Below are 22,033 nucleotides of genomic sequence, written 5' to 3'. Positions count from 1 at the left end.
GCTTCGCCATTGTACCTGTATGTGCCCACAACTCCAATCAGCAGCTGCACACACAAAATAAAATTTTTACTATTTTTCTTACTAAAATAATAGATAATTAAGTGAGAATTAGGGCACCTTGCGCAGGTCTCCTGATGCGTGTTGAGCCAAATCCTCTTCCACGGAGTGGTTGTACCGCTTTTGGTAGGCACGCTTTATAGCTAGAAGCTCATCGGGCGAAGAAATGCTTGAGATTTCGATGATAGTGCGATAATCGACCACCGGTTTTTTCTTGATAGCGACGTTCAAGAGAACTGCTTCGCGGTCTTCTGGGTCAAGAATCCATCGATACATAGCTTTCTGTACATGTTATTCAAGTAAATGATGATCTAAAATAGTATACTTTCTCAGTCCCAACAAAAGTTGAGTCGCATTCATTTTGTAATGTCACAACTAAAATGAGTAATTTCCTTTTAAAAAAACATCAAATCGCTTTAACTTTATTGTATTTTTCCATTTAGTCTCTCTAATTTCTCCTACTTTATTATTTCATCTTCATTTGATCTATTTAACATCATTTATATATTTCTCAATTAATTGAGACACAAGGAATACTAGTTTGAAAGGTGGATCTATTGACTTGAAATGGTTATGTATTTTAATAAGAGGGTAAAACTATAATGGAAAATGTTTTAGAGACATAATGTCTCCAAGCCATAATGCTATAATGAGGTTAAAATAGTCATTTTAGATTATTTTAAATTTTTATTTAAATTTATGTTTTATACACGTACCATACTACCCTTATGCATATGAAACATTTATTTGTATTTAAAAATTACTTGCTTAGGAAAGTTATGTGTATATTTATGGATGGCTTGATTTAAGCAAATATATATTCAAATCTTCTTATCAATCTCTCATAAATTTCCAAACAACTTATTAGGTAATATTAATTTATTTAAATTCATTACATAAATATGCTTTTGAAGTATTCTTTCTAACTTCACGTAATACGTATTAGTTTATTTAAAATTTAATTTAATATAATGAATTAACCTGTATTTAAATAATACTTTATATAATATTTTTTAAATTCTAAACTTATAGGTATTTAATAGATTTAATAAAATAATTATTTAATATTATTAAAATACTTTATACAAGAATGACTATTACTATCTTAATAATTATTTAGTACTAATAAAATAATTAGATGTGAATGACTATTACTATTTCGTTGGACAATAACACTAAGAAATTAAGTATGTATATGCATGTAGTCATTTTTATGACTAAGAATTTTAATAGTTATTTTATAGTACAACTAATAAAACAATTTGATGTGAATGACTATTATTATTCCGTTAGATAATAACAATTAAAAATGAAGTGTATGCACATAGTAGTCGTTTTTATAACTTAGAATTTTAATAATTATTTAATACTCTCTTTAAAAAATAATTATTTAATAGAGTACTAATAAAATAATTTGATGCGATGACTATAACTATTCCGTTGGACGATAACACGAAGAAATTATGTATGTGCATGTCGTCATTTTTAAGACATGGAATATTAATAATTATTTAATACTAATAATATAATTTGATGCGGATGACTATTACCATATAAGTTGGATAACAAGACTAAGAAATTAAGTATGTGTGTTTATGTAGTCATTTTTACGACTTAGAATTTTAATAATTATTTAATACCACTAAGAAAATAATTTGATGCGAATAATTATTACTATTTCGTTGGATGATAACAATTAAAAATTAAGTGTATATACATGTAGTCATTTTTATGACTTAGAATTTTAGTAATTATTTAATACTAATAAAATAATTTAATTCGAATGAGTATAACTATTTTGTTGGATGATAATACTAAGAAATTAAGTATGTATATGCATGTAGTCATTTTTATGATTTATGGAGTGAGAAATTAATATATTTGAGATTTTGTTAGTTTTGATTGAGTATATTTAGATGATTGAGTATATTTTGATAAAAGAGTGTAATTTGATGAGTTGACTTTTGATATGAATTTGATTGATTACTTAGATAAATGATATAATAAATGAATTGTCTTTCATTTTATAATTTAAAATAAGGGTATATTAGTCCATATAATAATTTAATTTATGTCAAAGTGACATAGGGGTATTATGGCTTGGAGACATTATGTCTCTGAATCATCACTCAACTATAATTTACACATAAAGTAATGTTTTTGGTAAAAAAAAACACAGTCATTTTCTTAAAAGAATATGCAGATCTAGGAAAGTTTATGATGTTTTTGACCGACCTTAAAAAAATTAGACTTTCCTTTAATTCTATAATTTTACTCTAGAGATTTAGATATTAAGTCGTGTAATTTGCCTATTTTAATGCATAGATGCGAGAGATTTCAAGAACAAATAACATTAAACAGCACACATGTTAACCCTTTTTCTCCATTTCACAAATCTGAAATTAGTTTTGATTTTAGTAAAATGAATACACAAAATTGGCCATGGAAAAATGCATAGTTTGACTCTTATCGCATATAGTTTTCAGATTACTTATTCTGCACCTCAGATTGCCCAAGATTAAATATTAATAGAACAATATATGAAATTATTTTATTTACTATACTATATCGAAGGTGATAGCGAATTAAAATAAGAGATGCAATACCAAAAATGCTTATGATATGACATGAGAGAAATAAAGAGAAACCTCAAAGTCTCCGGCGAGCTCAGATTCAAGGCGCTTGACAAGATCTTCCTGGTACAATTCCTCGTAGGCTTGCCTTATGAGTTTCCTTTGCAATGCATTTCTCCTTCCTAATACTCCAATCACCGCCTTCTCATCCGTTCCCCATCCTATATATACATACAATTTACAAACTCAACATAAATCACAACAAAAATATGCAACTTGATCCATCTTTGATGATACTCCATGATTTTAAAAATAATATTAAGACCATAAGTAGATATGGGTCTGAACTCTGAATGAATATTACCATGAAAAGCCTTCTTAAGAGTTTCAGCATCTGCAACAGCTGAATGGTGGTCGGGGAAAACAATGGTAGACATATTAATTGAGCTTGGAAAAATATTGAGTGTTATGCCTATACCATTAATTTTTAGGGGTATTTATAGGAGCATGACCAATTCCATGTATTTAATATTGGGCGTAACGCCGTTGTATTTCACCATTTCATAAATTATTATAATAATAGTATGAGATATGGTAGACGGTTTTGAATTATAATCTCCTTATCCCGATTTTATTTGCTTTTTGAGATGTTGTAATAAGAAAAGTTAATCAATAGTATTTTTTTTTATAAAAACCAGCAATTTAAATTTATTTTACTTTATTTATTTATTGAAAACAAAACACAATTTTAAATCAAGCTTGAAAATAAATGTCTCACTTAACAAGTGGTGAAGGTAGTAGTATTATTTTAGGTTGTCGTATAAAATTGTTTATGTGATCACAATTTTTGGGAGAACGGAGTAATTAAATTGTTCTAGGAGTTATTGTAGTTTACATAGTCTTATGTCCTATCACTAGTATTCGATTAATTTGGAACTTATCAATGTAAAAAATAATTTCATATTAAAATTTATTCTTTATACATCTATTATTCAAAATAAACGTCTCCATATATACTAATAATATGTTCTTACACCTGATAAATTTGTAATACATTGGGATAATATTAACTTACTTTTTTTAAACATTTCATACATTGGGATAAAAAGTATGATCTTTCTTTTTTATTGTGGAGCATATCGCATAATCCCAAATATAAATCTGGAAAATTTTATTTATTGGGATGAGGACAGAGATCGGAATAATATACACCTGTAGATTATTTGAGGGTCACAGTCAGAATTTACAATGAAATTTCAGGATGATTATTGATATTGTATTATATAGTTCTGTTCGGATTAATAGCAACATATATAATCTATGTGTGCGTGAATAGTTACTACTATAAAATTAAAAATGTTGGAAAGGCAAAGTTCTTAGTATAATTGTGCGTGAATAGTATAAAATTAAAAATGCTGGGAAGGCAAAGTTCTTAGTATAATTGTACGTATTGTGGGTGTGTCGTGTGTGATGTTTTGGTTGGTGGCGTTGGTAGCTTAATCTTGTTGAATGGGATACAATTACTAATTAAATAGTGAATGTACGTGTCATGACTTTGATAAAATAATTAAATATAATATAATAATATTTGCCATGTTGGCGATCACGCATGCCGTTTATTCTTTATAGTTTAAATAAAATATAGTAGCAATATAATATACGCATGTACTATTACTCCTATATTTGACATGTCATACAATGTCTTATATGTCTGTGAATATAGATGTTTTTCAGATTTACAAATTAACATATATAGATTTCAGATTTGGTTGCTACTAGTTCAACAATAATCCTCCAATTTAGATTTTTTTTTAAAAAGAAAACCTCCTATTTGCTATTGAATTCATCAAGTTAAAGAATCATTTTACTGTATAACAATTTACAATAATTATACCTATATTTTTGCAACTTGTTGTAAGTTTTATGTCTCACATATGTGACATGTGATAGAATCCTAAATAGAATTGGATATTTAATATAATACATTAACTTGGTATACGACACATTTTTCCCTAATTAATTATTGATATTGGGACGTGTTTCCTAATCATGTGATTAATTAGTCAATTAATGGTAATTCACAATATGATTCCTACGACTAATAAGGAAATTGAGGTTATATATAATTGTATATGGCCGATTGTTAGTTGACTAATATATATTCACTGATTTGGGAATAATATATTTCCTATCATATATTAAGGAAAGGAATATATAAGTAAGGAATAATGTTTGTGATTTACGTGAGACTTGAGAATCAAGTTTATGATTATGAATAAATTATTTTGGGCCTCTTTGATGGAAAGGGCTTTTAGGGTTTGATAATTAGGGTTTGTCCTCTCTCTGCCTATAAATACAAGTGTGGTGATCCCATCAAATCACACACATTAAGAGAACACATAAACGAGGGAAAGAGAGAGAAACAAATCCTTGGAGTTGGAGCTGCGCTACTACACAAAAGAAAGTCCGAGGAAGTTCTCTTCGTCTTCCCCAATCGCTTCCGCTATGGATCACCAAGGTAATTTCGATCCTATTATATTTATGGTTTTACGTGAAATACATGATGTTCGAAGATCTTGCTTTATTTATGTTCAATTATGCAATCTTGAATATATGATGATAAATAATGTCTTACATGTGGTATCAGAGCATGGTTGAGAACTCATGTATTTTCGTATAATTGAAAACCATATTTTTTGAATTTATTTTGATAAATTATTGTGAATTGAATCGATTGTTTTAATATGGTCAGCATGTTGCAAATTCAAATTAATAAATTGAATTGGTTACTGTATTACGTATTTTGTACGTATTTGTGAATTCAACATATGCATTTGACTAATTGAACAATTATGTTTTGATTGACTATCTTTATGGAAAATTGTTTTTCATGAATCGAGACAGTGGGATTGAATTAGTAATTTAGTTTGCTTAAATTTTGTTCGCATTATTTCATTGTGAATTGCATTTGTTTAATTGCTTTATAAATTAAAGGCTGTTCATTTTATGCGATTATACTTGAAATATATTGTTTCCATATTGATTCTATTTATGTATATGGAATTGATTTGGTATTTTGACTGTGTATATATTGTATGTAAATTGCGTTTGAATATATGCATCAGTGAATTGAGATTTCAATTAAATGTTTTATGATTATGAATCTACCGAGACGGTGGAATGAATGATTACATAATTCAATTCTCGTTTTAACATGTATTTTTATTATATTATGTTTATTTTGCAATCACCAAAGTGAGGCAAAATAAGGAGAGTCTATAATCAAACTCATATTAAAATTTGTTTAAGCAATTAATCTCTATATATTCTTGATTATATTATGTTTATTTTACAATCACCAAAGTGAGGTAAAATAATAGTTTATAATCAAATTAAGTGAAAATCTGCTTAAGCAATTAATAGCTATACATTCTTGATTATATTATGTTTATTTTGCAATCACCAAAGTGAGGTAAAATGAGAAGAGTTTATAATCAAGTTAATATGAAAATCTATGCATGCAATTAATCATCATGCTTGTTGTGGCTATTCATTATCTAAATAGTTTGTTTGTCATAAAAGGTCTAGATTCTCAAAGGAAATAGTCTTTGCGACATAATAAACACTAATGGAGTTAATAATTTAAATTGGTGTCGATTACCCAAAGGTAACACCAATTTATTATTACTCAATTATTGAACTAAGATATGAATATTAAAAGCATGATTTTTATAATTGTATGAAGACTACCCAAAGGAGTTTTCATAATTGCCTCATGATATGGGTTTTCAAATTAATGTTCGTGTTATTATTCAAAGCTTTTATATGTGAGCATTCATTTCTTAATTGCTCTTATAATGTAAAAACATATATTTTTTGCTACTAGTATGTTTACCTCAAACGTTCCCCAACTTAATGGAACTAACTTCTTTGAATGGAAAGAGAAACTTAAGTTCACTCTTGTAATAATGGACTTGGAACCTAACACTGTTGAATGATAATCCAATTATCTTTGATCAAAGTAGTTGGTTGATTGCCCATAATGCTTGGGAAATATCTAACAGGACTAAGTTTACAGTTCATTAGAATATTCGTTGTAGATAAAGTCTCTCAACGACTGATATTGCAAAAGAATATTTGCATAATGTTGAGGATCGCTTCACAACTGCATATAAGTCTATTGCAGGAAAACTTATGAAGGATCTCATGAGCATGCAATATGATGGTTCTCGGACTATGTACGAGCATGTGATGGAAATAAATAACATCTCTTCTAAGCTGGAAAAGTTAGGATTATAGGTGGATAAGGATTTCATTGTTCAATTCATTCTAACTTCCTTATATCCTCAGACCATTCCAAATTGATTCACTATAAAAGATTAGTGGACTCTTAAAGAATTGGGAAACGTATTGGTCTAGGAGGAGCATAAGATGAAGAAGTATGGAATGGGTGCATCTCATGCTCATATTGCAACCGAAGGAGCGTCTAAAGGATAATATTCATTCGAATTTATCATTCTTATGGCATAAAGGAACTGGATCATATTTCTAGTGAAAGAATTAAGAGGCTTATAAAGGATAATATTCATTCGAATTTAGACTTTACAAGCATTACCGTTTGTGTGGATTGTATTAAATGTAAACAAACCAAACACAATACTAAAAATGCCACAAGAAGCAATGAGCTCCTTAAAATTATACATACAGATATTTGCGGACCTTTTGATGTCTCGACTTCTAGTGGATAAAAACATTTTATCACCTTTATTGACGATTTTTTCGCATTATGGATTTATTTATTGCAAGAAAAATCTCAGGCACAGTTGAACATTTTATGACTGAGGTTGAAAGGCAATTAAATAGAAATGTGAAAATTATTCGATCTGATAGAGGTGGTGAATTTTATGGTCGTACCACTAAAATAAGTCAATTACATGGACCTTTTGCCAAATACTTAGAAAAGCATGACATTTGTGCTTAATACACTATGCCAAGTACGTCTCAGCAGAATGATGTTGCTGAGAGACGAAACCGAACTCTCATGGAAATGGTTAGAAGTATGATAATTCTACCTTACCCATAACGTTGTGAATTTATGCTCTTAGAACCGCTATTTATGTATTAAACTGAGTTTTTAGTAAGGTTGTACCAAAGACTTTCTTATGAACTTTGGACAGATAGAAAACCCAGTTTCCAGCACCTTCATGTTTGGGGCTGTCCAGCGGAAACTAGAGTATACTCTTTGCAAGAAACGAAAAATGGATTTTGGACAGTTAGTGGTTATTTTGTGGGTTACTACAAAAATCCAAAGGTTATCGATTTTATTGTCCTAATGATAGCATGAGAATTATGGAAACTGGAAATATATGATTCTTCGAGAATGGTGAGATCAGTGGGAGTTCTAACACTCGTAATACGGTCATTAATGAAATAAGGGTATAACATTCTTCCCTCATTTCCTCAAGAATTAAGTGTGTCAAATATTGTTGAACAACCTAACAATATTTGAATGACCAACCACTTAATGATGATGCCAAAGTCATTGAACATAGGTATGGAAGAAGCATCTCCAGATGTGCCATTAATGCTTTCTTAATGAGAACGAAGGTGGCCATTTCTGATGACTATGTGGCATATCTCCAAGAATCCGAATGTGATATATGAATACGTAATGATCCAGTTTCATATTCACTAGCCATTAAGTGTAATAATTCTAATAAATGGATTAATGCATGATAGAAGAGTTAAAATCTATGGATTATAATAAATTCTGGGACCTTGTCGAATTACCTAATAGACAAAAGTATATTGGGTGTAAATGGGTCATCAAGACCAAATTCGACATAGATGGTTTAGTCAAACGATTTAAAGCCAGACTTATTTCCAAAGGTTATACTCAGAAAGATAGTGTTGATTATAAAGAGACTTTCTCTAATGTATCAAAGAAGGACTCACTTAGAATCATTTTGGTACTTGTAGCCCATATTGACTTGGAGCTGCATCAAATGGATGTGAAAATAGCTTTTCTAATTGATGATTTGTAAGAAGAAGTCTACATGAAACAACCTGAAGACTTCATTAAGAAATGGAATGAAAATTTAGTCTGCAAACTTAAGACATCAATTTATGGACTGAAATAGGCTTCTCGACAATGGTATTTTATATTCCATGACACTATTACTGCTTTTGGTTTTAAAGAAAACACCATTTATCGGTGCATATACCTCAAGGTTAGTGGGAGCAAGTTCATATTTTTGGTTCTGTATGTTGATAATATATTGCTTGCTAGTAGTGACATTGGATTACTACATGACACTAAAATTACCTCTCTAAAAGTTTCAACATAAAAGATATGTGTGAGACATCCTACGTCATAGGATAGAAATATCTTGTGATCAATCATGTGGACTTTTGGATTGTCTCATAAAAGCTACATAGATCGAATCTTTTAGAGAGATATGACATGAGTGCATGTTCTCCAAGTGTTGTTCCAATTCATAAATGTGGCAAATTCAGTTTGGATCAATGTCCAAAAACTGAATTGGAACGTAAAGAGATGGATAATATTCCTTATGCCTCTAACGTGAGAAGTTTGATGTATGCTCAAGTCTGTACTAGACCAGACATCAACTTTGCAGTTGGAATGCTAGGCCGTTACCAAAGTAACCCTTGTGTTGAATATTGGAGAGCTGCAAAGATAATAATGAGATACTTAAAGGGAACAAAAGATTTTATGCTCACATTAAGGACATCTGATCAACTAGAAATTATTGGATTTCCATTAAAGCTAAATTTATGGCTTGCTTTGAAGCATTAATGATTGCAAAATTTTATTTCAGGCCTTGGTATTGTCTCCTCAATATCCAAGCCGTTGAAATTATATTGTGATGATAGTGCAATCATATCTTTCTGTAAGTATGACAAGTATTCAAGGAGCTAAACACATGGAATTAAAGTTTCTTGTCGTGAAAGATGGAGTTTGGGAACAAAGAATATCTATATAATATATAAGCACACAACTTATGGTTGCTGATCCATTGACTAAGGCGTTACCGCCTAAGACATTTATAGAATAAGTTAACATAATGGGTCTTGGGTATGGAAACGTCTAACCTTTATGTCTCCATGTTGGTTCAGACACTTAAGTTATAGATATTTTGAATTCAATAAAGTTGTTTCTACTTTTCCTGCATATACTTATTATTTGAAATGCATATGTACGTTTTTAGTATTAATGCAGGAGGTCTTGAAATAAGACAATTACGGACACGGTGTCACTTATAGATTATATTAGAGTGGATATTGGTGATGTGGTACATGGAAGGAACTGTATCGATTGAATGATATATGCCCGCCATGACTCGCATTAGTAGTCTCTCTAATATAATACTTATGTTTACCAATGATGAAAGTATTTATAAATTCCAATATATGCGCGCCTTATGTTTGTTATGTCTATTTTATCGTGGCTCTGTCACGTGTGACAAGTGGGAGAATCGAAAACTTTGTGTCCCACATGTTCGCCAAGTGGGAGAATGTAAGTTTTATGTCTCACATATGTGACATGTGATAGAATCCTAAATAGAATTGGATATTTAATATAATACATTAACTTGGTATACGACACATTTTTCCCTAATTAATTATTGATATTGGGACGTGTTTCCTAATCATGTGATTAATTAGTCAATTAATGGTAATTCACAATATGATTCCTACGACTAATAAGGAAATTGAGGTTATATATAATTGTATATGGCCGATTGTTAGTTGACTAATATATATTCACTGATTTGGGAATAATATATTTCCTATCATATATTAAGGAAAGGAATATATAAGTAAGGAATAATGTTTGTGATTTACGTGAGACTTGAGAATCAAGTTTATGATTATGAATAAATTATTTTGGGTCTCTTTGATGGAAAGGGCTTTTAGGGTTTGATAATTAGGGTTTGTCATCTCTCTGCCTATAAATACAAGTGTGGTGATCCCATCAAATCACACACATCAAGAGAACACATAAACGAGGGAAAGAGAGAGAAACAAATCCTTGGAGTTGGAGCTGCGCTACTGCACAAAAGAAAGTCCGAGGAAGTTCTCTTTGTCTTCCACAATCGCTTCCGCTATGGATCACCAAGGTAATTTCGATCCTATTATATTTATGATTTTACGTGAAATACATGATGTTCGAAGATCTTGCTTTATTTATGTTCAATTATGCAATCTTGAATATATGATGATAAATAATGTCTTACACATGTTTATATTGAGCTAATATCTACTGTGTCGGTATATATCCTTAACTCTAAATCAAATACTGAGCATTGTATTTGTCGATTATGCATATCATATTTTTCTATTAAATCTATTATACTATTATTTCACTAATGTGTTTCCTAGTAATTTTTTAAATGATTGTAATGTAATATAATATTCGCATTGGCTGCTAATTAATTACATCAATGTTACTCTAGCAAATACTTCATATACTGCCTTCGTCCACGATTAATGACACCGATTTTCTTTTTCGTTCGTCCACTTAATTAATTAAAATGTTTATTTTTTATTGTTGATAATGCATCTCATACTACACTAATTCATCTCACTCACATTTTATTATAAGTAGTACTAGTAGTACATAAAAGTAAGACTCACATTTTACTAACTTTATTCACTTAATTTCCCCTACATTTTTTAATACTCGAGTTTAGTCCCATGATGCCAATTAATTAATCATAGACAGAGGAAGATGAAATAATTAAACATATGGAGTACTATACAATATGATTGCAAAAAATATACTCATAGAATACAAGTTTTGAATCTTTATAACGTTTAATGTCAACAAATCAATAAACTTACCAAAAATTTATACAAATAACACAAAATTAATTGAGATCATCATTTCTATTTAATCTTTTATGATATGAAACATCATTTTTATACGATTAGAAAGTGCATATTACTATTATGTTAGAAAAAAAATTAGAAACGTCGATTGTTGAATTTACAAAAACTAAAATATAATTTATTCAAAAAAATAGAATACGAAATTAAATTACACTCTCTTCGTCTTAGCCTAAGTGATAAGTTTTTCTTTTTGGTACGTTCCAACCTAAATGGAACATTTCCTCTTTTGGCAATAATTAATTCAATCATCTCGCACTATATCCTCTTATTTTTTTACTTTATCATCATTCGCACTTTATTATTTCTTTCTTTCTCTTTCTTACTTTATTCCAGCCTTATTTTATTCTTATTTTCTTTCTCTTACTTCATAATTAAGTTGGGACACAGGGGATAGTACTAATATTTTAAAATTCATGTACATAATTGTATTTACTTAAATTATAAGTATAGGTACGTCATTTGTTAGTTTCTACATTTGTCAAATATTTTTCAACATTGTTTAATTAGTAGTCTCTAAATTTTTAATTAAACAATTTGAAATAAAATTATAAGTATAGGTACTTCATTAGGAATATCAATCGGGTCGGTCCAGCGAGTTTCGGGCCAATCTCATTCGAATTGTGGGTCAATTGAGTGCAGACTAATCGGGTTGTGATTTTTCGAGTTATAAAAGTTCAATCTTGACCCTAAAAGGTCGGGTTTCGGACCAACCCAGCGGGTTAATCAGGTTGCTACCGATAAAATTAACATGCGATCGATTCAATAAATAATGATAAAAATTAGTTATAATTATAAAATGTAAAATACTTAATTATGATAAATTTGCTACATATGCTTAAACACAAATATAAACATGATGGAATACTAATATTTGAGATTTGTGCAAAATGAAACATAAACATATTTTGAAAAATTTGAAAGCATGTTTTAGAAATTTAAATATTTTTTTTATCAAATTTAATGTTTCTAATTTATTTGTCTATTAGTATTATATATAATTTGAATATTTAATATAAAATTGAAAGTTTATTTTTTTAGTTATCTATATTATAAAAACAATTAGTGAAGTGTCGGAATTAAGAGTCAAACAAATAGACAATAGAAATTTTATCAGGTTTTCAGGTATGACATTAACGGGTTGTAGGTTAATAGGGTGCGGCTAATTAGACTGTAATTTTATCGGGTTAGAAAGTTTGAACCCTATCCCTATAAAATTGGCTGGATATTCGGACCAGGCCACGGGTTGCGGGCTGCATTGACACCTTACTCTTCCCACATCAATGAGTATGGGAAGTTGGGAGCGTGTTGTCTAACTCCAATTAGTTTGTGACTTTTTGGGATAAGCAAAAAATAAATGCTTACCGTTTTGACTCTAAAGCGGACAATATTAAACTCATGGGCAGTCGACGATCCCAACAACTGGTATCAGAGTCCATGTGGCTTGGGTCGGGCCCTATATGACCCTGTTCGAATGATGCTCAGGATGGCTTGAGTTGGACCTGTAATGTCTCGATGTACCGATCGTGTTTCCAATGTGGCATCTGTTGTAAGCCATAATCACGGCGTTCAATAGAATTGTTTTACACTCTTTTGTATTAAGAGTTCATCTATATATAGCTTTATAGATATATTAATCGTGTTGTCAGTCTAAAATAGGAGTATAAATTAAAGAGTAGTTCTATTAACTTGAAATAGTTTTTTTTTTTACGAAGTTCAACACACCAAACCATATTTCCTCATATATGAGCCGGACCATGTTTATCGAATCCCACGCACCAAAAGCATTATGCCTTGAAGCCTTGTTACTTCAACTTATATTCTTAACGCCTTACTAGCAAAAGCCTTAACTTTCATACTCCCTTTGAAGTTCTCTCCCTCCTGTCAAACTAGGTCGAAATATTTCTTTTTAATCCAGAGATTAATAGATTGTGTTAAACGGTTTATATGAAGATAAGAAAATAAAATAGAAGAAAGAACAAGGTACAATTGATTAGATATTTTGGTTTTAGTCAAAATAGAAAATAACTCAAATTTAATTGGAACATCCTGAAAAAAAATACAACTCAGCTTAGTTGCGTCAGACAAGTACTCTTTGGTGCTCCATTATAAGTGATACATATTTCTTTTTGGGCCGTCCACTATAAGGTACATTTTATTTTATGACAAAAAAACAATTCTCTATCTATTTTACTTTATCCTCTCTCTATTCTTTTCGACTCATACTTTATTTTATATATTTATTTAACTACTAAACATAACTATCCAAAAACATTTGAATTTTTTTTTTTGTCATACATAATAAGTTCAAGAGGGAGTACTATTATTAATGCTTGTCAAAATCAAAATAACAGTAAAAAATTCATTTTTATAATATGATTATAGGGGATGGAGTAATTATATAATGAAGTTTACGTAATCGAGTTTAACCCAAAAGAAGAGTTTGTGTTATTAATGAAATTGGTTGATTTGAATATAGAATATGGGAGTTTGAGACCACAAATCAAATGTGACCAATAGGAAGTCACAAATAAATCGGAGGCACTACAGCCACCACTTTAGATACGCCTCGTCACACGAGCTTAATTTTCCACCTTCAATACTAACCCCCTTCACGTGGGTCTGGGTCCCACCTCCCACTTGCTTCCACCACTTTCTCTCTCCTTCTCCAATTCTCCTCACTCTGACTCTTCCCTGTTTCAATTTTCAAACAATCCACCGCATCCCTATCCAATTTTCACCGTTCTAACAGGATAATTACTCCCTCCTCTGTTGATTCATGCTCTCCTCTTTCCACTTCATCGCTGTTTTTCTGCTGAAAACTTGAGCGGGAACCAAGTTGGCCATGTTTGGACTACATTTGAACCAGTACCCCTCGACGTTGCGCTTGCTTGCAGTTGGAGATTTGATTTCGCCTTTTTTTTGTAGCTATGTTTGATTGGAACGACGAGGAGGTGTGTTTCTCTCCGTCTTGCGTATTATTTTTTAGTCCTACATTTGTTGATAATGAATAGTCAAAATTGAATGTAATCTGGAATAGTACGGTCTGTTTTGGTTATGGTTCCGTTGAGATCCGGGAGGGGGTTGGAGTTTTGTGTCCGCCGCCTTTTGTTGTTATAGTATATAGACTATAGTTCCTTTTTCCATGCATCAATGTTGAGAACAATTTCGCGTTAGCTTATATAGAATGAAAATATGAGCTGAAATAAAAGGGAAATTGTTAATTGTAGCTCGAGATGTCTACTGAGGTTTCTGGACTCACGGCGTGGCAGTATAGATTTTAGTCATAGACTCATAGATGGTGAATATGTTCAATGATGCTTACTTTGGCCAGTTTCTCTATTATGGTGAACCAGAAACCATTATTAAGAGCATTGGTAGTCGGAAAGGATAGGGTTGAAGTTGTCAATTCACAGATTTTTAATGATACTTAGTTTTTCCATAGTGGAATTGAGTCCAATTTAGTAAGATTATCTAAGGCTCTAGCATCTTTTCCATGTTAAAATAACATGGGAATGCGTTTCTTATTGGATATTAGTGTGGAGGAGAAAAGTTGGAAATTTGGCTAGTGTGGTTTTTTAATTGTGAGAAATTCGCACATTAGTATTTAAAGGACTTGTTGGGTGCTAATCCTCGTAAGATTTCTACTTGGAATGAGTTGCAAGTAAATTTTCTAATATGCCTAGAGGGACATAATGACATTTTTGTCGGGACATAGTTGTTTAACATTGATTTAAGTTCATTATGTTAAGAGGTCTCTTGAAGTTGTGAGATGGTTTCATGGACATAGTATTTCTCACCTAGTTCGTTGTGGAGTGTTAGTTTGGTCTAAAAATTGTGGTGCCTTGCTTAAAATAAAACTCTGTTCGGGGAAGTTGCAGTGGTGTGTTCAAGAGGAACAAGGACTCAATCTGGTGCAAATTTACATAAAGCTAACATGGTTGCAAGATAATAATGTGGGTCTTGGTGTTAGATTGACTTCTAGAATGCCCATGGAAACGTATTTCTAGAGTTCACTTGATTTTTTTGTACATTGTTAAAGGTTGTTGCTAAACGATAAAACTCTGTTGGGGAAGTTGCAGTGGTGTGATCAAGAGGAACAAGGACTCATTTTGGCGCATATTTACCTAAAGTGAACATGGTTTAAGAGGATAATGTGGGTCTTTGTGTCAGTTAGACTAACTTCTAGAAGCCTAAGGAAATGTATTACTAGAGTTCACTTGATTTTTTATACATTGTTAAAGGCTTGTTTACGAGCAGAGTATTTTGAGGTGAGGCACTCTTGTTCTTATTTCTCTTTCCGGTCCGTTATTGGCATCATAAACCTGTCCCCTCTTTTGATTTTTTTCCGATCAGATATAATTCCTGTATCAAGCTTTCTTTTTGATGGACCTACTAATCTACTATGGTATAGAACTTTTCACGGCTGATGGTTTTGTAACTTCTTCACTCGTCATCTTTTGCAAATTCACACGCCTCTTTTTTCAAGGTTTAGTAAGAAGGAATCAGTCCAAAGGCTTAGATCATCAATTCTTCATGTCCTTTTTCATTGTTCATTTCTCCAAGATTATAGCACAGTTTTGAGAGCATTGGGCTTATGGTGGAGTGTGGACTCACCACCCTTTAAACAAAAGGAAAATGTGTGTCAGAGTTATAGTTCCAAGCTTGAGAGGAGCAGAAGAACTTTTTAGAGAGGAACTTGAAGGAGGTGGAGCAGCTGGAAAGGGTTAAGTTCAGCGTTGCTTGGTAGTTTAATTCCGTTTGAAATCATAAAGGATTTAAATCCTTCCCTATAACAAAGATAGCTAGATATTGGTACTATATTTTAGAGAGAGAATGTTTTCAACATTCAAGGACAGCTCGTTCATTGTACTAACTCTTTGTCTTCTAATAAGAATGTATAGTTCATATTACAACAGATCCTTTCTGTTATAGTGTAGCCATTCTCTTCCCTTGTGAATAAATGAGCGATTTGATCATGTTGCTAGCCTAATGGACTGCTGTGTCATGTCCTTGCTTGGGTTAATAACTTGATCCCGAGCCCATGCATTACTGAGCTTATGATAAATTTACGTGATAAAAACCGAACCATTCTGCATCCTTTCTGTCCAGCCAATATATTTACGTTCTCACGATTAGGTACTCGAGGTCTTACATTATTTCTTATTCCGTTTCATTTCAGTTAACAAACATCATATGGGGTGAGGCTGGGGAAAGTGATGATCATATTGTTCCATATCCTGACCAAGTCGAGGAGAAACCTTCAATTTTATTTGGAGACCCCCCTAAGAAAGAAAAAAATCCGCATACTTCAAATACTAGCGCCCCTGAAGTGAAAAATCCTCCTGCCACACATGAACATGGGGTTGAACTAGATAGTAATTGCTGTAATGATTCTGGTGATCGCACAACAGAAGTTGATCATACTTCATGGTCTGATTGCCCTAATCCATCATCATCAAATGTTCCAAAAGCTGAACAGGATACTGCAGGTGACATTGCATCAGAAAACATAACAAAAAGTTCAGAACGTGGCTCCTTAATAGGTGATACATCATAATTATCTTGATTTGATTAATCCATGCATGCCACATACTGAGATATTTTGTAATATTTCAACAGAGGAGACATCTCAATTCAAGAAAGATTCTGAAATATTTGAAAATCCCCCAGAAGATGGAGAACAAGGTGACTTTGTTGACTATGGCTGGGCCAACATTGGAAGTTTTGATGATCTGGATAGGATATTTAGGTAATCCGAAATTTTATTTTGATGTTTCCATTGAGATCACTTTTTAGAATCATATATGCCAAATCTTGTTGTTGACTGAAGTATGTTGCTCTAACATTTTATATGGTGTGTGCCATCTAGATTTCTTTACTTGAGGAATGAAGCAGATAATTGTCTCAATATCTGTGCTTGTGGACCCATCAAATGTATACCTTTAAGAATGAGTTGAGAGTTGAGTCCCTCTCCAAAAAAAGAATGAGATGAGAAAATATAAAGGATCATTCCTGAGTCTTGACTCAGCAATCATGTTTGGTGCGGGATAAAGTTGATCATATCCTCTCTCATCTTATTATATATATGTGTGTGTGTGTGTATATGTATCGGTGTATATATTGTTCTCTCATTATTATCTGGCAGCATGTCCAATTTATAAGGAAAATGCCAGTTAGCTCCTTAACAAAAACTGAAATAATTTCTAGCCATTTTTAAACATTATGTACTACAATTATGCCCCTCTTTATGGCTGAATACGTAAGCCTCCATCTTTTAGTATTTGGCGTCGTATATTTTTCAACATGCTGCACAATTTCTTGGCTTATTGAATGGATTGGTTATGTACCTGAGGATACGTGAAATCATACTTTTAACCGTTCTGTATAGTATTTTACATAGAGCTCTGTTAATGTTATCATGGGTTCCTTTTCTGCCCCAACTATGTCATCTAACTTAGTATCCTCACAAGTGATATTTTGCAGTAATCAAGATCCATTATTTGGGAATATGGGCACTGGAAACGATGATGAGCTATGGTCCTCTTCCAAAGATGTAACCAGCAGCCCTCTGGGCACTACTCCTTTATCTGGAGATTCCACTGATTCTCCATTTGGAGCATTAAGATCCGCAATCAATCAATCTGAGGTTAAGGCTGAATACATGCCAGATACCAGCCAGATGCTCGGGTACGAAAAACTCAACGAGATCACATCTCATGCTCCACAAGATGTACAGGCAAGCTTAGATATTATTGAACATTTCGGAGGTAAAAGTAACCTATTAGGGAAACAAAAGGTACAAAGGACTAAATCTTCGATATTATGTTGTAGATTTATCTCTTTTCTCCGCAAATTCATGAGCTTCTTTGGGTTTCTTTAGCTTGTATTTTATGATTACTCTTGACTTATTTAGGGACTAACTTTTCTCCTTTTGTTTCTTTGTTCAGTCTCCAGCAACGAGTGGGATTATCCAAGCACGCCTAGCACAACATAATGATAGAATTGCCGCTACCCCCACTAACTTCCCAGGCAAAGTAATTTTCTCCATACATTTTCATGTAGAATGGCACTCTTAGTTTGCTAAGATTTCATTTTATCATTTCCCTGTGCAAGTTTCCAAACATTATTGTTTTTCATTGCAAAACATTTTTTTTTATTTCTTTTCACTTTCTTTGGAGTTAATAATTGGTGATGGAATGAGATCGGATTGTAAATGGTTATTCCTATGATTAGTAAGTTTGAAATTGGGTATTACCATTTCGAATGGAATCCCTATTTCAAATTATGACTGAATAGTCATTCTTTCCAACCCACATAGGTTTAATCGTCCCCTTTAAGTTAAAATAACTAGACATAATTTTTTACTGTAGAACAGTTACTGTAAAGTTTTTATGTTTCTGCCATTAGTTTTTTATTTCTGTAACTTTTTCTAATTATTATGATCGGAATGAATTTTGTTTGACCATTTCTTTTTTAGAAAAAAGAAATACTTTTAGTTTTATTTTCTGTCAGTGAATTTTAATCATCCATTTTATCTTGGCACATTGGTCCCTAAAATCATGAACTTTGGCAAAATTTTGGTACTATTTCTCATGAACTTTATAATTGGTCTTAAATATCACAAACTATACATTTTTGTTTGTTATTTCCCAACCCAATCCAAATTAGATATCATCGGCAAAAAACTTATTCTACATGGGTAACCGTGAAATATGTATGATATTTTAGATAACCTTTTAAGTTCGTGGTAAGTAGGATAAAAAGCCACATAGAAAAACACATTGATTTAGCAGTGTCAAGTAGGATAAAAATGCACGTATGTTAGTCGGATATGGTGATTGAACTGCAGTGGGAAATAACGAACAAAATGTAAAGTTTGTGATATTTGAGACCAATTTTTAAGTTCATGGGAAATACCAAAATTGGACTGAAGTTCATGGTTTTAGAGACCAATATCCCTTTTCTCTTTGAGCTATTTCACTCTATATTTAATATGCAGTACAGAAGGATTTCCATTTGTTCATGTAACACTTTTCAATTTTGGAGCTTTTTTCTCTGATAGGTTGAACATGAAATGATATCATATAGTGCTTGAATACATTCAGCATCATACCTGTTTAAGAAAGCATTACATAAACAATATAGTATATCAATTTGAACATATTTAGTAGTTTGAAATTCCATATCAGTAACAATCTCAATAAAAAAAAAATTCATGGCTTCAACTTTAGACTGAGTTTTATCTTATGGTGTTCTCTCCCGCTGAGTGTCACTCTGATCTTGCTTTGTCCATTTTAATATTCATTCTATTCTAGCTTGAATATCAAACTTTTGTTCTAGTTGTTTTTGCGTGTTCAGGGTAACAGGCAAAAGAGGTCACTGAAGGGTCAGAAGTTGGACAACAAGAATGAAGTCAGAAACCTTCGTAACTTAAGTGGCACATGGTCCTCATCTGGAAGCACGTTGCAACAAGTTAATGGCCAGTGTGTACCATCAGTGATCAACCCAGGTCCACCTTTGGTGCTAACTCAGCAAAGCTCACTTCCGAGGCCTGAGCTGTTTCAACAAAATTATTTACCACGTGCACCTTTAGGTACTCCTTTGTATGGGAGTATGAATCACCATCCTATGACTTCTGTCTTTCCACAGTTTCATCCTGGGGATGAAAGCCATGATTTAATGTCTTCTAGCTATGAAGCCCCTCCTTCCAGTTCAAATTCAATAAAGAATTCGGACGATGCTGCAGGGAAGCCTCCAGCAATGACACCAAGAGAAAAAATTGAAAAGTTAAGGAGGAGGCAGCAAATGAGAGCAATACTTGCTATTCAGAAACAGCAGCTGCAATTTGGTAACCAGGTATCAGCTTCTGAAATTTCTGGCATGGAAGGAGGGGAAGTCGAGGTTAATGAAAGTCTTGGGTCTTTTCCTTCCCTTGAACCAAGCTCGCCTGGCGAACAGTATGATTCAAATACAATCAGCGCAACCTTTGATAATTTCTCAGTGGAGGAATCAGTGCTCTATCAGCTTCAAGATATCATAGCTAAAGTTAGTCTCAGATTGTCTTTTAATATCTCTCATTTTCTTGACAAGTTTGGAAAGCTTATCAACAATATTTGACTCTTTGACAGTTGGACAATAAGATAAGACTTTGCATCCGAGACAGCTTATCTCGACTTGCCCAAAGTGCTTTGCAGAGGCAAAACCATAATGATACAAGCAGTACCTGCACAAGCAGCAGAGATGAAGTTCTCGGTAACAAAGATTTAGTTGGCCATGACAGGTCAGTAACTTATCAAAGATATTGAAAGATTTTAGTGGGAAAATAGAGATGATAAGGGAATATGAGAGAGAGAGAGAGGAGGGGGGCAAAGGGGTGGATATTTCCTAATGACTAGGTAGGTTAAAGTACAGCAAAAGTGGGTCATTGGTCAAAGAGGAAATGTGGGACATACAAATTTTGGTTTTTTATTTTGAAGCAAAATGCAAACGAATGAACTGTATGACCGAACCAAACCAACCAAATTGCATCAGCATGGTTCGGTTTATTTGGTTCATCTAGTTTTTTCTCACCATTTAGGAACTTTGTTCTCTGAATCATTTCTACTGCAGGTTTTCTAGAACAGCTGATGCGGAGACGGATACAAATCCAATAGACCGGGTGGTGGCGCATTTGCTCTTCCACAGGCCACTTGACTTTTCTGGAAAACCTTCTGATGCACCTGACTCACCTTTGTCTCCCAACCTACCATTTGAAAAGAAAGCAAATCCGACAGTGAGCTTAACCAAGGGTCGTTTTGCTGAGAGCTTTGGGAACACTCAGATTACATCTCCACAGGGATCAAAATCAGCAGGCACATTTTCTGAAAGCAACCAGTCCAAAAACTTTCCTGCTTTTGCCACTCATGAGACTGTGCCGAACACTGAAAATACTGGGGTACAGACAAAGGTTGAAACCTCCAACCGAAGAATAGCTGAGTGAAAACCATTTTGATATGGTTATTTCCTTCCCTTATCTATTCCATGAATTGTAGTATGTAATATATACCTTAGTATCGATACTCTAGCAATGAGTCGCTTACTTCTCATGTCAGCCATTTGGTTTTATTCAAGCGTGGTTGCAGAATAACTAGCACTTGGCACAAGTGAAGGAACTTATGTATTATAGCGTGCGATATTTCAGGAAATATCGTTCACACGAGTCTTTGTGTCTATGCTTTCATATTACTCCTTTGTCAACAAACTAGTCTCTGGTTCACCCGTCTTGAAGAGCCAGCCATGCTTGCATTGTGTGCATGTCTTTAGTTTGTATATCGTCTTGTCTGGTAAGGATTTGATGTGTGATTGTGAAGCTAGTAAACTTCAACCACAAAAGACATGCCTTTGTTGTTTGTAGCTTCTGTGCAATGGTGTGTGAACCTGCGTGAAGCTTCCTTGTTTTATTTTATAATTTGTTCTAAATCATTTTCATCTCTTGCTCGGTTTGGATGAAA

The 22,033-nt window shown here is 32.6% G+C and overlaps 2 protein-coding genes across 6 annotated transcripts in view; one reads left to right on the top strand and one right to left on the bottom strand.

Annotated features, from left to right (window-relative positions):
* Positions 1–3,093, bottom strand: part of LOC125220445 (annexin-like protein RJ4) — a 6,947-nt gene extending 3,854 nt beyond the window's left edge. Inside the window, exons 1-4 of the mRNA XM_048122614.1 lie at positions 2,995–3,093; positions 2,706–2,851; positions 118–339; positions 3–44 (exon numbers count right to left, since the gene is read on the bottom strand). Of these exons, the coding sequence (XP_047978571.1) occupies positions 3–44; positions 118–339; positions 2,706–2,851; positions 2,995–3,067 (483 nt within the window). The 5' untranslated portion in view covers positions 3,068–3,093. The remainder of the gene's footprint in view (positions 1–2; positions 45–117; positions 340–2,705; positions 2,852–2,994) is intronic.
* An 11,079-nt stretch (positions 3,094–14,172) lies between these two features.
* Positions 14,173–21,741, top strand: LOC125220078 (protein LNK2). 5 transcript variants are annotated; one of them, XM_048122207.1, is made up of 8 exons: positions 14,173–14,494; positions 16,723–17,086; positions 17,163–17,292; positions 18,027–18,279; positions 18,491–18,577; positions 19,902–20,588; positions 20,672–20,823; positions 21,153–21,741. In XM_048122207.1, the coding sequence occupies exons 1-8, from the start codon at positions 14,471–14,473 to the stop codon at positions 21,520–21,522; spliced, it is 2,067 nt and encodes a 688-aa protein (XP_047978164.1). In that variant the 5' UTR covers positions 14,173–14,470; the 3' UTR covers positions 21,523–21,741. The 5 variants fall into 5 exon arrangements, with proteins under 5 accessions (XP_047978164.1, XP_047978163.1, XP_047978162.1 ...); XM_048122206.1 differs by having other exon boundaries at positions 19,884–20,588; XM_048122205.1 differs by having other exon boundaries at positions 18,027–18,339.
* The last annotated feature ends 292 nt before the right edge of the window (positions 21,742–22,033 follow it).

Source organism: Salvia hispanica, chromosome 4, assembly GCF_023119035.1.
Source record: "Salvia hispanica cultivar TCC Black 2014 chromosome 4, UniMelb_Shisp_WGS_1.0, whole genome shotgun sequence".
Classification (NCBI taxonomy): domain Eukaryota; kingdom Viridiplantae; phylum Streptophyta; class Magnoliopsida; order Lamiales; family Lamiaceae; genus Salvia; species Salvia hispanica.
The sequence above is the reverse complement of the archived record's forward strand: the minus strand, read 5'-3'. Positions and strand labels throughout refer to the sequence as shown.

Coding starts and splice junctions, on each gene's coding strand:
- LOC125220078 (XM_048122204.1), top strand. CDS start 14,471: ATGTTTGATTGGAACGACGAGGAG. Junction 18,340..18,490: donor ACCTATTAGGGAAACAAAAG/GTACAAAGGACT, acceptor TTCTTTGTTCAG/TCTCCAGCAACGAGTGGGAT. Junction 20,589..20,671: donor TTCAAGATATCATAGCTAAA/GTTAGTCTCAGA, acceptor ACTCTTTGACAG/TTGGACAATAAGATAAGACT.